At 40.4% G+C, this 13,960-nt stretch overlaps 1 protein-coding gene across 2 annotated transcripts in view; it reads right to left on the reverse strand.

The window, feature by feature from the left end:
• Positions 1-756: 756 nt before the first annotated feature.
• Positions 757-13,960, reverse strand: part of PSTPIP2 (proline-serine-threonine phosphatase interacting protein 2) — an 80,982-nt gene continuing 67,778 nt past the window's right edge. For both annotated transcript variants that reach the window (XM_060028987.1, XM_060028986.1), the window contains exons 7-14: positions 8,258-8,356; positions 7,631-7,676; positions 6,748-6,827; positions 4,383-4,481; positions 3,336-3,432; positions 3,136-3,217; positions 1,865-1,899; positions 757-814 (exon numbers count right to left, since the gene is read on the reverse strand). In XM_060028987.1, coding sequence (XP_059884970.1) covers positions 765-814; positions 1,865-1,899; positions 3,136-3,217; positions 3,336-3,432; positions 4,383-4,481; positions 6,748-6,827; positions 7,631-7,676; positions 8,258-8,356 — 588 coding nt within the window. In that variant the 3' untranslated portion in view covers positions 757-764. The remainder of the gene's footprint in view (positions 815-1,864; positions 1,900-3,135; positions 3,218-3,335; positions 3,433-4,382; positions 4,482-6,747; positions 6,828-7,630; positions 7,677-8,257; positions 8,357-13,960) is intronic.

Genomic DNA, 13,960 nt, shown 5'->3' on the forward strand with positions numbered 1-13,960 from the left:
AGAGAAGGAAGAAAGTGGGGAGGGATGAAGGGAAAAGAGAGGAGGAACAGGTGGGGAGGAATGAGAAAGAGAGAAAGGAAGGGAGGAAGAAAGGAAGGGAGGGAAAGGAAGGGAGGGAGGGAGGGAAGGAAGAAGAGAGAGAGGAAAAAAGGAAGGTAAAAAATAAAAATAAACTCTTGGAGCTGCTGATGCCCCACCACATAGCCATCACTGCATGGTGTTCTGGAGAGCAGGTTCTACCTTTGAACACCACGTCACTTGATTTCCCACGTTCTTGCTCTACCTCCAAAATGAGCCGGGCCTCTTTCCATGAGAAAGAGAGAGGCTTATGAAATGAAGCAGACGTGATGACTGGCTGTAAAGACTACAATTTGTTTGTTGGTCAGAAAGGTATATATAGTTAGAGGATGAGGTTTTTTACGTCTTCAATATCCACTATCTTTTGCAGCAAAGTTCCTTAAATATTATAAACACACTTCTTAAGCAATTTGAAGACTTACATGCAAATGTAAATCATACTTTCTGATTATTTCTGTCTAATCAAGAAAACCATGGCTTCTGTCCTAACAGCTAATTGGCCGTAAGTCACAAAGTGGGTGGTTTTAGAGGAGTGCAGGCAAGTAATGTTTGATGTGCCCACTTCCAAGCACTGGCATTGTTTGCCTGCAGTGATGTTATAAAGAAGCTTCAAAGACTTCAAAAATACAATCACCAGTCTAAACACAACTTGATTCTGTGAAGATGAAAGGTTCTTACCATTGATGTTACTGATAGATCAAACTGTAGTTATCAGGCAAAGAATAATCAGGGTCATCTGCAAAGGGCAAAACACAGAGCAACATTAGTTAACATTTTTTCATGATAATATATTAGCCCTTTTCAAATCAAGGCATCCCACTCAGAGTCTGGTGACTGCCATTTTGTAAGAAGAAAATATATCTGGCAACAAAACCTACAAATAATAGTCATAACTACAAGTCAGAAAACATATTGGAAATCCCTATTATGATTTCTTTGCCATTTTTCAACCATGCCCAGATAGCAGTCCCCACAGTAAAATCACCTTCAAAAATGGACAAAAGTAAGTCCCACAGTACCAAGTGGTAATTATAAGGTAATAAGAAATCAATTAACTTAAATCCTTATCTAGTTCAAAGATGTAATTTCAGCCACTAAATTTTTCAGTCACTAAATTTTTGCCAAGATGCTAAATGCAGCCCAAGATATCTCTTCCCTCTTCCTTTGAACATAGATAGGCATATCTTTCTTTTATTCAAATAATAGGTATTTGTTGAGCACCTACTATGTGCCCAATACTGTGTTATGTTTTGTGACTGATTCAGGAGAAAACAAAGTGCCTGCCCTCAAGGATCTTGTAATTATCCAGGGAATACAAATTAACAAAAAGCACTAAGTGTGTGGTTCTCCCAGAGGTATCATAGGAGTTCAGAGAGAAAAAGAGACCAGGGTGCTCAGTGAAAGATCCAATTATAGGCAGTGTACAAAATACATAATATTAGGTTACATGTTTCCAGACATCTTCTATAAATTACATTTCTGTGTAATCCAAAGGAAACTGTATCCCAGTTTTGCTGTTCTCATGGTCCAAGTTGAAATAATCTCTTAGTAAGAATGCCTTATAAGTTTCTTTTGGTACTTGAGTAGCTGAAATCTCTTAGATAAGCTATAAAATAGACCACGAATTACCAAATTCCACTCTGTGACAAACAGTATTATAGTTTCTAATAATAGGTTCATTCTCTTGGAAATTTGATTCTATTTATTCCCTTCTTTCCTTTTATTTCAAAATTCTAGCTACTCAACCTTAAATAAAAGCTGACCTAAGATTTCAAACAGTCTTTACCTGGTAAACTTTTAGGAATTGGGAGAGGTCTTCTCCTGTAAGAAATGAAAACCAAAATCTTTCAGATAAGTTCTTGTTATTTTTCTAATTTTCTACTTCACTCTACAAACACTGCATGCTAATCAGATGGGGTTTCTGCTCTGGAGGGTTAAGAAAAGTTCAGAGGAAGCAAAAGCTCTGTAGCGCTGACCTCCTGGATCCAGGCTGCAGACGTTACATTATTCTGGGGAGCGGGACGCACAGAGCCCTGCCCCGCAGCCCAGAAATCTCAGTCATGTGGGCAAGAGTTCCTGATCACCTTGATAAAAAAAATGGGAAGTCAAACAGTTCCTACCTTGCTGTCAGGGTTAAAGGAACTAACTCAAAGTTACTGCTTTGAGCAGCGCTTGGCATTCTTAAACAGTGGTGATGAACTTGCACTTCCCCGTCAAACACTCCCTTATCTTTTTAAAAACTGGACTGAAAATTCAACAGCTTAGACTCCGAGGTGACTGTATGTGAAACAGAAGTTTCTCTTCCCTCAGGATCCTTTATATCAAGGCAGCAAACTTTTTCTGTAAAGGGCCAGATAGCAAATGATTTAGGCTTTTCTGGCCACACAGCATTTCTATCTCATCACTACTCAGCTCCAATGAGAAAGCAGCCGTAGACAGAATGGAAACAGATGAGTGCAGTCATCTTCTAACAAAGCTCTACATATGAACACTGATGTTTGCATTTCATGTAATTTTCACATGTCACAAAATAGTATCCTTTCAATTCTTTTCAACCATTTAAAAACATGAAAACTATTCTTAACTTGCAGGCCCTACCAAAACAGGTAGGTCAGATTTGACTCACAGGGGGCCAGAGTTTTCCAACTCTTGCTTTCTACAAGAAAGGTATAGGATTCATGCATGAGTAATAATAATTACACTCAAGCATGATACAATCCCCCTCGAACTATGACTAGTACAACCCATTTAACGTTTGTCCTAAAAATGCTATTGCCAAAAACCTAGCACTCACTAAGCAAATGCAATGGTAGAGATATGTTCTGATTCTAATACGTCCATATTAGAATTGGAACACTAAAAATAAAAATGTTCTTTAGAAGTACTTTTCTTTTCTTTTTTTTTTTTTTGGCCACACTGCGGCATGTGGGATCTTAGTTCCCTGACCAGGGATCGAACCCGCGCCCCCTGCAGTGGAAGAACAAAGTCTTAACCACTGGTCCACCAGGGAAGTCCCCAAAAGTACTTTTCTACATGTGAAAGAAAGCTGGATATTACCTTGCCAAGTCAGACCCTGTAGCCTTTCCTGGTGGGGCAGCATTCTTCTGGGGGCAGTAGAAATTCTCATACATGATGGGTGCTAGGAATGATCAAGACATAAAACATTAAGAGGCTGATGACTTCCATTCTCAATGATCTGTGACAAGAAGGACTAATAGAATTGCTTAATTAACCCCCCACCCTACAGCTCCATTCACCTGGTGGAGTCTGTCCAGTTTTGCGCTGATTCACAAAGTACTCAATGTCCTTCTCAATGCTGCACATTTCTAAACTCTTACGGACTTCTTCATACATCTAACAAAAAGAAGATAAATCAAGGTAGAGGTATATGTCCATAAAAATGGTGACACAGCTTATTAAAATAGGAGGTTTGATGAATGGCTGTTTTCCAAATTTTGCTTTGAAAAGAAAAAAGAAGACATTCCCAAGTCCTGGACTCAAATAAAGGGATTTCTCTGATGCATATCTGCATTTAAATTTTTTTTAAAGATGACAAAAAAATATAGATTTTTTTTTTGTAGCAGCACAGAAACCTTGGTGGAAAGATTTTTTTTTTTTAACTACTGATGGGACAAAGAAAATAGATACCAAGTCCCATGACCAATTCTACACACAAATGCAAAGACAATTGGAGAAAAGTTCTTCCAGTCAATCCTACTTGTTTTCTGGGTGTTTAATTATTCTTCTAAAGTGAATGTCCCATCTAAGCGAGGGTGGCTATTTCTTAGGAAAGAAAGTGGTGATAATTTGATTCATGTCCCCCTGAGACCTGGGAACCCATGACAATTGCTGTGTACAAGTTAAATCTGGATCACTAATGGCCCTGGAACACTGCTGAAGTAAATCCTGAGCCCTGGAGTGACCGTTAGCCCGGGCATGGCTCAGTCTGCTAGTCCTTGGTGCTGTCCTGGAGTGACCTCATTTCAGACCGGAGCAGTCTCTGGGACTCACATTCATTTTGTGACATCTCTGTTTTCCATAAATTAAACTGCATTTGGGTCTCCCTTCTCTGCTCTCCTGCTCTGACCCTTTATTTCTTAGAGAGAAAGTCATAGTGGTAAAGTGAAACAAGAGTCAGGCAGGTTAGGTGTTTATCTGGGTCCATACTCACCGTGTGGACTTGGGCCAGTCACTGTACCTACCTGGGCCTCAAATGAGGGGGGTGAACTAATAAATGTTTATGGTTCCTTCCACTCTAATGAATCTAATATGCAAAGCATCCTCCGTGGATGCCTCTGACTTACGTTATCGCTTGTGACACATTGTTGTGACAGCTGATTCATGTGTAACCACAGTGCATTCCGAAAGAAGTTTATTCGTTCACATTCTTGAGTCTCAAACACCTACAGAAACAAAACTACACGTACATATGCAGAGAAAGGGGCCATTTGTCTAGACTGGCTATGACTTAAGAAACAATTTCAACCTTGAATTATCTGTAAGCTTATTGTCCCATTTAGCGTACTCCCACCCACCGAGGAAGCTCATAAACTCTTACTCAGGCAAAGAATGCAAATGGATTCTAATAACATATTAACACAAATAGGACTGGATATAGTTCTGAAGGTAAGAGGTGATGATGAACCTAAACGTCAATGTTCTAACCTGAATTCCAGCTCACATTTCCAACTGCCTAATGGGCATCTGTACCTGGGCAGCCTGCCAGAGCCTCCAATTCAGAGTTGCCCTCCTTCTCACCCCCTCCCAGAATGAGTGAATTCAACTGGCAAGACGGTCACAATTGTTGAAGCTAGTTGATGAGTACATGGGGGCCCTTGCACTTGTCTTTTATCCTTGTGTATGTTTGAAATTTCCTTAATAAAAAAGTTGTTTAAAAAGTCACTGCCTGAACAATAGTTTTTGGATATAAGCAAATACAACTTATGGAAAATCAAACTATTCTATAAAGTGGATGCTATAGTATTCAACAGTGGATGTTATATATTAATGTATTTTTTAAAGGTTGACTACAAAACTATTACATTTTAAAGCTTCTTATAATGTAAAACTGTATACATATACAAGAGGAGAGAGAATAGCATAATGAATCCCCATGTACCCATCACCAGCTGAAACACTTATCCACTCACAACTGACTGTTTTACCTATTTCCCTACCAATGCACCTACTCCCTGGAGTATTTTGAAGCAAATACACTATTTCATCTATAAATATTTTATTATTCATATACAGTATATAAGTACTACATACGAATATTACATTATTTTTATTATAGACTATTTCACGTAGACAGAATCATAGAGACTGACATTAGGAAGACCCACATACCAACCACCCAGCTTTGTCAAAACTTTTGGCCATATTTGCTTCAGATTCTGTTAAAGCCTCTGTGTGCTTTCTTCAATCTCTACTATGTTCCTCCTCCCCCAGAGATAACCATTATCCTAAATTTTATCATTCTTATGCAGATTTTGACAATATATATGTATCCATAAGATGTATATGATATTGCTTTGCATGTTTTAAAACCATATAAAAATGCTCTTATTTCAGGCTTTTCCATTAGATTGTGGAATTAAGGAAGTAAAGCAGAAAAGAGTGTTTTAGGAGGGACCCACAGTTTCAGGTGCTAAAGACCGGTCAAATAAAATTAGAAACTGCAAAGGCATGCTGGACCTCACACCAAGGGGACCACTGGTTCCTCTGGGAGAACAGCTGCAGGGGAGCAGACCCCAGACACAGCCACTGGGACAGGCAGGACAATGAGGATGTGCAGGCAATTCCCCCAGGAAGCCTGGATGTGAAGAGAAGGGAGAAGCAGCAGTGGCAGGCTTGAAAGCTGGAAGGAGCTGAGGTGTGAATGATAATAAAAGTCCACTGTGAAAGGGAGCTGTGTGCAAGGGGGTGGGGAAAGCCAGCTGGAGGATCCTGAGCCCAGTGGTGGCAGAGCAGCCCTTTACCACTATCACAGGAGAAGGGAGGGTGGTAAAGATCAATAGTTCTCGTGCTTGAATTCACAGCAGAGTCACCTGCAGGACTTATTAACATGGAGACTGCTGCGCCCATGCCGAGGGTTTCTGATTCCAGAGGCCTGGAGTTGGTCTGAGAACCTGCATCTCTGCATCTCTAACAAGATCTGCATCTAACAAGGCAATGATGTTTGTACAGGTCCTGGGACCTCCCTTTGAGAACCACTGGTAAGGAAAATGTGTAGACAGGGTGACAGAAACTTGAGGAAGTTTCCAGGTTGTGTCTTTATTTTCTCTGGGTCATTGTGAGGCATGTGCTGAAAATGAGGGGGGCAATGGTGAAACAAAAGGTGTGAGAATAAAAAACTCTAGGTCAGCTCTCCTGCCATCTGCATTCCTCTGTCACAGAGCAAGTACAGGTGAGGCTCTCGATAGGAAATCAATGAATTAACTGTTAATTGATTCAGCTGCTTCATACCCGTGCGAATCAAACATCAGAGCAAGGCCATGAAGAGAGTGGGACAGCACGGTCAGGATCGGGAAGAAGCAGAAAGACAAGGTTTAGGGGAAAGCATTCCAATTCCTTCCACTCTCCACTTAAATTCCAGATTTCTAATTTGCCCTCAAGTAATTCTACAGAAGTAGAGGAAGGAAGACCCGCCCTTCGGGTTCCAGGTACCTCGCAGGCCTTGATGTGTTCGCTCTGCCACTCTTCACGGACCTTATCCAGAGTGTTGATGTGCAGCATGTACGCCTTGTCTGCAATGGAGGGGAGGGGCCTGGGTCTGGAAACTGGATGGGTGGGGGCTCGCAGACCCATGAAAAGTAAGCAAAGGTGGGCATCACGTTCTTTATAAAGAAAAACCAAGCAATTAGCCAGAAATGCTCCAAGGAAGGAAAAGTGAAAGCTGACAAGGAACCTCAGCCAGGGTTTCCTTCCACCTCTTACCATTTTCAGGAAAATTAAACAAACAATGAGGGGTGCAGAAAAGTGAACTACCAAGTTACTTCAGTTTTGGATTCAGAAACTTAAGCAACCACGGTTGTGAGAGGCTTGTCTCCGGCAAGAAACTGTGGCTGGGAATTAGAAGCCTTTGCAAACGCTTGGTTTGGATTTTAGACTTCAGTGATGACAAGGCCTCACGACTTGGTTGTTTCTTTCACAGCAGAGAAGAGTTATCAGGGCTGAAAAGGGGTTTTAAGATAGATGTTCCCAATAAATCGGAGTGAGCACCTGGTCCAAAGCAGCTGCCACTTGACCCCCCCCTCCCCCCCCCACCCCCACCCTTCAGTCACCTGTCAGGCGGCAAGACCTAAGGCAGCAATGGCCAGAAACCGCTGCCTCACTTGCTTCCTCCCACTCTCCCAGGTTCCCATATACTCCCTTCCCCTCTCTCTTCCTTCCCTGTTTCCCCCTCCGTCCCTTCTCATACCTTGTTAATCCTACTGTATATGTATACATTCACTATTGTATGGTATATAAAACTGCCTTTCTCAGACAGATTTAGGATAACATAAGCCCCACCACAATCCTCCCCCATCCTTGGGAGCAGACCCGTCACCTGAGTCTTCTACTGCAGTCTTTGAAGTTGCCAGTTTCACAAAAAGCTGTGAGGACAAAACAGAAACAAAAACAAACAAACAAAAAAAGAGGTCAGGAATGCTGGGCTAGGCTTCTAAAGGCAAAACAGATTTTAAAGCAATGACTGAGAAGAGACAAGTTGTAGTTCAAGTCTAACCTATATTTCTCTCATGAGTTAGTCATTCAACTTGCCCTCTAATCTTAACACCATTGGAAAATAGCCATCGAGCATCTTGCCCTACATCTTCCTAAAAACATATCCCTCCCTACCTTCTGATTGCTGATGATCTTATATCCAGATTTTATAAAATTAAATTTATAAAACACCCAAGCAGGAGGCAGCCTAGCTATAAAGAATACATGAGCTGAGTTTTGAAAAAAAGATGAAAACATCAGAACCCCCTCCCCTGTGGCTATGCTCCTCTAGCTCTTCCCCGACCCCCAAAATAGGACAAGGGTTTTTCTGGCTCCGAGGACTCTAATTGCCTGAAGGAGGGTATTGCCAGGAGCTCAGAGTGCAAGTCCATTTTTTATTAAGACTATTAATTGGCTTTAGCTTGATATATGTAAATCTCAGATTTTTCAGGCTGTCTGCTCTCCCAGGTACCTTTTCTTGTTGCTTCGGGTTCGCCACATTGGCACTCCGGTGGACAGCCTGCTCTGCTTCATCTTTGTCTCGGCATTTCTGCTCGTAGTTCTTCTTTGCCTTTGTAGTTATGAGCCAAAAGAGGATCAAAACAGATAAGCAGACGGTGACCCTAGCCCCCCACGCCCAGGAGAGAAGAGGGCTCACTGATTAGGGCTCTGATCACCACTAGACTGGGGGCACTCAGAGGACATGCTCTTTCTTGTCTATCTTTGGAAGGTCTCTCCAGCCCTTTTCCAAATCATGTATGTAGTGGTAACCTGATCAAGGAAGTAACGACTCCTATTTGGCAAAAACAAAGTACATGAGCTTTAAAAATTTACTGAAACAAAAGATGGAATTTGAAATAGGCAAAATCAAACACTTATGTAACTATAGGATGTGAATATGTAATATTCATAACCCTCAGAACTTAGATGCAATCACTTGGTCCTGGTAACTATAACTATGTTTCAGTATTCTAACGTGCCTCCTCATAGCATGTGGACAGTGGGGAGGGCATCAATCCCATCATTTCTGTAGCTCAAGGGTAGTCATGTTCCTTCTTGATTTATAGAATTCTGTTTTAGCCAGTTTAAAAGTAGGCCGTGGTCTCTCCTGTGCTACCATTACTATCAGCAGTATGAAAATAGTTCACAAACTACAGTTAGTGAATCAAATAATTTTCTGTTTCAACTCTTGAAGCAAAAACTTAACTTGTTCAAACAAAGCAAAGCTGTGAATCAGTTGGCTAATAAATAAAAATGATACTCCCCCCAAAAAATGCTTGACTAAGAATCAAGACACCTTTGCAGAGATGGTGTGTGCTCATCAAATATCTGACGTGCTTTCCTACATTTCTCAGCATCCCTTGCAGTTCAGTTGGGGTTAACCTTTCAGTAAACAACCTTATAATTCTCTCTGCTACACACACATAGAAACAAAAGTTGATAACTTTTCTTAATTACAAGCACATAAGATATTCATGCAACAATTCTTTTCTTATGCAACAATACACACTTCTCTGTATCAAGCATGAAGCCTGCAGCTGAACACTTTTTAAAAAAATTTTTATTGGAGTATTGTTGATTTACAATGTTGTGTTAGTTTCTGCTGTACAGCAAAGTGAATCAGTTATAAATATACATGTATATCCACTATTTTTTAGATTCTTTTCCCATATAGGTCATTACAGAGTATTGAGTAGAGTTCCCCGTGCCATACAGTAGGTCCTTATTAGTTATCTATTTTATATATAGTAGTATGTGTATGTCAGTCCCAATCTTCCAATTTATCCCTCCCCTCCTCTCCCTGTTGGTAATCATAAGTTTGTTTTCAATATCTGTTAAGTCTGTTTCTGTTTTGTAAATAAGTTCATTTGTGCCCTTTTTTTAGATTCCACATATAAGCAATATCATATATTTGTCTTTCTGTGTCTGACTTACTTCACTCAGTATGACAATCTCTAGGTCCATCCATGTTGCTGCAAATGGCATTATTTAGTTCTTTTTTATGGCTGAGTAATATTCCATTGTATATATGTACCACATCTTTTTTATCCATTCCTCTACTGATGGACATTTGGTTGTTTCCATGTCCTGGCTATTTGTAAATAGTGCTACAATGAGCATTGGGGTGCATGTATCTTTTCAAATTATGGTTTTCTCCAGATATATGCCCAGGAGTGGGATTGCTGGATGATATGGTAGTTCTATTTTTAGTTTTTTAAGGAACCTCCATACATACATTCCCACCAACAGTGTAGGAGGATTCCTTTTTTTCTCCACATCTTCTCCAGCAATTTTTTTTTCTTTTTTTTTTTTTGGTGGGGGGGGTACGCGGGCGTCTCACTGTCATGGCCTCTCCCGTTGTGGAGCACAGGCTCCGGACGCGCAGGCTCAGCGGCCATGGCTCACGGGCCCAGCTGCTCCGCGGCATGTGGGATCTTCCCAGACCGGAGCACGAACTCGTGTCCCCTGCATCGGCAGGCGGGCTCTCAACCACTGCGCCACCAGGGAAGCCCTCTCCAGCATTTATTGTTTGTAGATTTTTTGATGATGGCCATTCTGACTGGTGTGAAGTGATACCTCATTGTAGTTTTGGTTTGCATTTCTCTAATAATTAGTGATGTTGAGCATCTTTTCATGAGCTTTCTGGCCACCTGTATGTCTTCTTCTATTTAGATCTTCTGCCCATTTTATGACTGGGTTGTTTGTTTTTTTTGTTATTGAGCTGTATGAGCTGTTTGGATATTTTGGAGATTAATCCCTTGTTGGTCACTTCATTTGCAAGTATTTTCTCCCATTCTATGGGTTATCTTTTCTTTTTGTTTCTGGTTTCCTTTGCTTTGCTGTAGCTGAACACTTTTAATGGTTGTAAATACACACACATACATATATAAATGCCATAATTTTCTTAACCAACTCTCTACTGGTGGACATTTACCTTATCTCCCATTTTGTATAACATAAAAATACTCTGATTTTTATTTTGGGTAGTGTGAATTTACAGGTCAGATTCCTAGAAGTGTAATTGTTTTCACTAATTCATACTCCTATAAACACGTACGTGAGGGTATATAGCCTCATGCTCTTACCAACACCAAAATAAGACAATGTTTTTAACCTTTTCTAATACTAGAGTTGAGAATGTTGGCATATGCCTTGTTTTATTTGTATTTATTTCATTACTAAGGTGATATGTCATTTCTACTTCATGTCTTTTACCTACTTTTTTTTGGAGCATTCTTCATTTTAATTGATTTTTAAGAGTTCAGTCTATACTAGGAACACTAACTGGTTATAAATTATATAAGTTACTAATATTTTTTCCCATTTGTTATCACGTATAAGATGATATTTTTTTCTTTTGCTCTAAAGCAGTCTTAAATTTTTTTATACTTTTTTTTTTTGACTGCACTGGGTCTTAGTTGCCACACACATGATTTTTTAGTTGCAGCTTGCGAACTCTTAATTGTGGCCTGAGAACTCTTAGTTGTGGCACGTGGGATCTAGTTCCCTGACCAGGGATCAAACCTGGGCCCCCCTGCACTGGGAGTGCTCAGTCTTAGTCACGGGACCACCAGGGAAGTCCCAAAAAGTCTTAAATTTTAATGTCAGTTATCAATCTTTCTCTTTTGTGCATTGTTTTTTTAATATGACATATTAAGCACTTTTTCTCTGTTGTTACATAGTCCTCATAATAATATTTTTAAAGGTTACACAATTTAATCTTTCTCCATTTTTGTCACTAAATCATGTACATTGTAGTTTTCATTATAGGTAGTGAACACGGCAGTGCATTTTGTTTTTCTTATTTTGGATGATTTCCTAAAGATAGAGTCTTAGATTCTTAGTGTAAGATTGATGGGCTATGATCATATTTATGGCTCTAAAAGCATATCGTAAAATATCGTTTTAAAAGGTTATATGGGCTCCAGAGAAAATGGAGCAGATGTACTCTACCTTATTCCTCCACACAAGTATAACTAAAACCCCTGGACAGTCTACATAAAACAAACATAAGATTCTGAAAGGTGGAGAGAAGAAGGCAGATTAGCTGATGTCCTTGATCTCAGAGAGAAACCTAGAAGTGAATGCCCTGGGTTTTCTTTGGGCCTCTTATATCACAGAATGAATGCCAAAGCAGCAGACAACCAAGAAATGCCAGTGGACATAAACAAATAAAAAAAGCCCCAATGAAAACCTCCCCTCTCTAGCCAAAAGACCAGAAAAGGGGCAGCACAGCAGGACAGAAGCCTCCACGTTGTACAGCAGCCAAACACCACATAAAGAAACCATGCCCCCCTCCCGCCCACCACACATCCAGCAAAGGCCAAGTGGGGAGTCTAGACTTCCACCCTCACCAGGCTATAATGCGGTTCCCAACTCCCCTGCTGAGGTGGTATCAGAGAAGGACCAATAGGGGACTGGGACCTTCATCCCCACCAGGAGGTAACAAAGCCCCACAAGCCCCACACACAGAGCTAGTGGAGACTCTGTGGGGAGCCTGGACTTCCACTACCCCCAGCTGGCAGTAATGAGGTACACCCCCTCCCTGCTGCAGTGGTGTCAGAGGAAGTCTAATGGGGATTCAGAACTTTAATCAACCCCCAGTAGTAACAAGGCCACACTGACCCTATGGTGTCAGTGGAGGCCAAGGTGGGGAACCTGGCCTGGAACCCCTCATAGCAGTTATGTGGTGGCACTTCACCTCAGTTGCTCGAGTGGTGTCAGAGGAAGCCAGCTAAAATAGAAGGTTTAAATAAGATCCAGAGTCTTGCAACAGAATACCTAAAATGTCCAAAATCAATTGAATATCACTTATCATACCAAGAACCAGGAGGATCTCAAACTGCATGAATAAAGACCATCCATAGATGTCAACACCAAGAAGACAGAGATGTTACAATTATCTGACAAAGATTTTAAGGCAGCCATCATAAAAATATTCAATAAATATTTGCAAACACACTTGAAACATGAAAAAATAGATAGTCTTAGCAAAGAAAAAGAAAATCTCAGCAAAGAAACAGAAGATATAAACAAGAACCAAATGGAAATTTTAGAACTGAAAAATATACTAAATGAAAGGATGGATGTATGAATGGAAGAGATAGAAGAAAGAATTGGTGAACTGGAAGATAGTACAATAGAATTTACCTGGTCTGAAAAACAGAGAGCAAATAGGCTGAAAAAAAAATGAACAGGACCTCATGAACCTTTGGCACCATAACGAAAGATCTAACATTCATGTCCTTGGACTCCTAGGAGAGAAAGGTGGGCTGAAAAAGTACTTGAAGAAATAATGACTGATGAAAAGAATGAAATAATGCCATTTGCAGCAACATGGATGGACCTAGAGATTGTCATACTAAGTGAAGTAAGTCAGACAGAGAAAGATAAATATTATATGATATCCCTTACATGCGGAATCTAAAAAGAAATGATACAAATGAACTTATTTACAAAACAGAAACAGACTCACAGACTTAGAGAATGAATTTATGGTTACCGGGGGGAAGGATAGTTAGGGAGTTTGGGATCAACATGAACACACTGCTATATTTAAAATGGATAACTGGGACTTCCCTGGTGGTCTAGGGGGTAAGACTCCTCGCTCCCAATGCAGGGGGCCTGGGTTCAATCCCTGGTTGGGGAACTAGATCCCACATGCATGCTGCAACTAAGAGTCCACATGCCACAACTAAAGATCCCGCATGCTGCAATGAAGATTCCACGTGCTGCAACCAAGACCTGGCGCAGCCTAAATAAATAAATATTTTTTAAGAAAATAAAATGGATAACCAACAAGGACCTACTGTATAGCACAGGGAACTCTGCTCAATGTTATGTGGCAGCCTGGATGGGAGGGGAGCTTGGGGAAGAATGGATACATGTATATGTATGGCTGAGTCCCTTTGCTGTACACCTGAAACTATCCCAACATTGTTAATTGGCTATACTCCAATATAAAATAAAAAGTTTAAGAAAAAGAAAGAAAGAATAGCTGAAAACTTTCCAAATTTGGCAAAAGATATAAACCTACAGATTCCAGAAGCTGATCAAACCCCTAACAAGATAAAGCCAAAGAAATCCATGACAAGACACAGAGGTGAACTTCTGAGAACTAAAAAAAGAAAATATCATATCTTAAAGCAGAAATGACACCTTATCCATAAGAGAA

Source organism: Delphinus delphis, chromosome 13 (genome assembly GCF_949987515.2).
Source record: "Delphinus delphis chromosome 13, mDelDel1.2, whole genome shotgun sequence".
Lineage (NCBI taxonomy): Eukaryota > Metazoa > Chordata > Mammalia > Artiodactyla > Delphinidae > Delphinus > Delphinus delphis.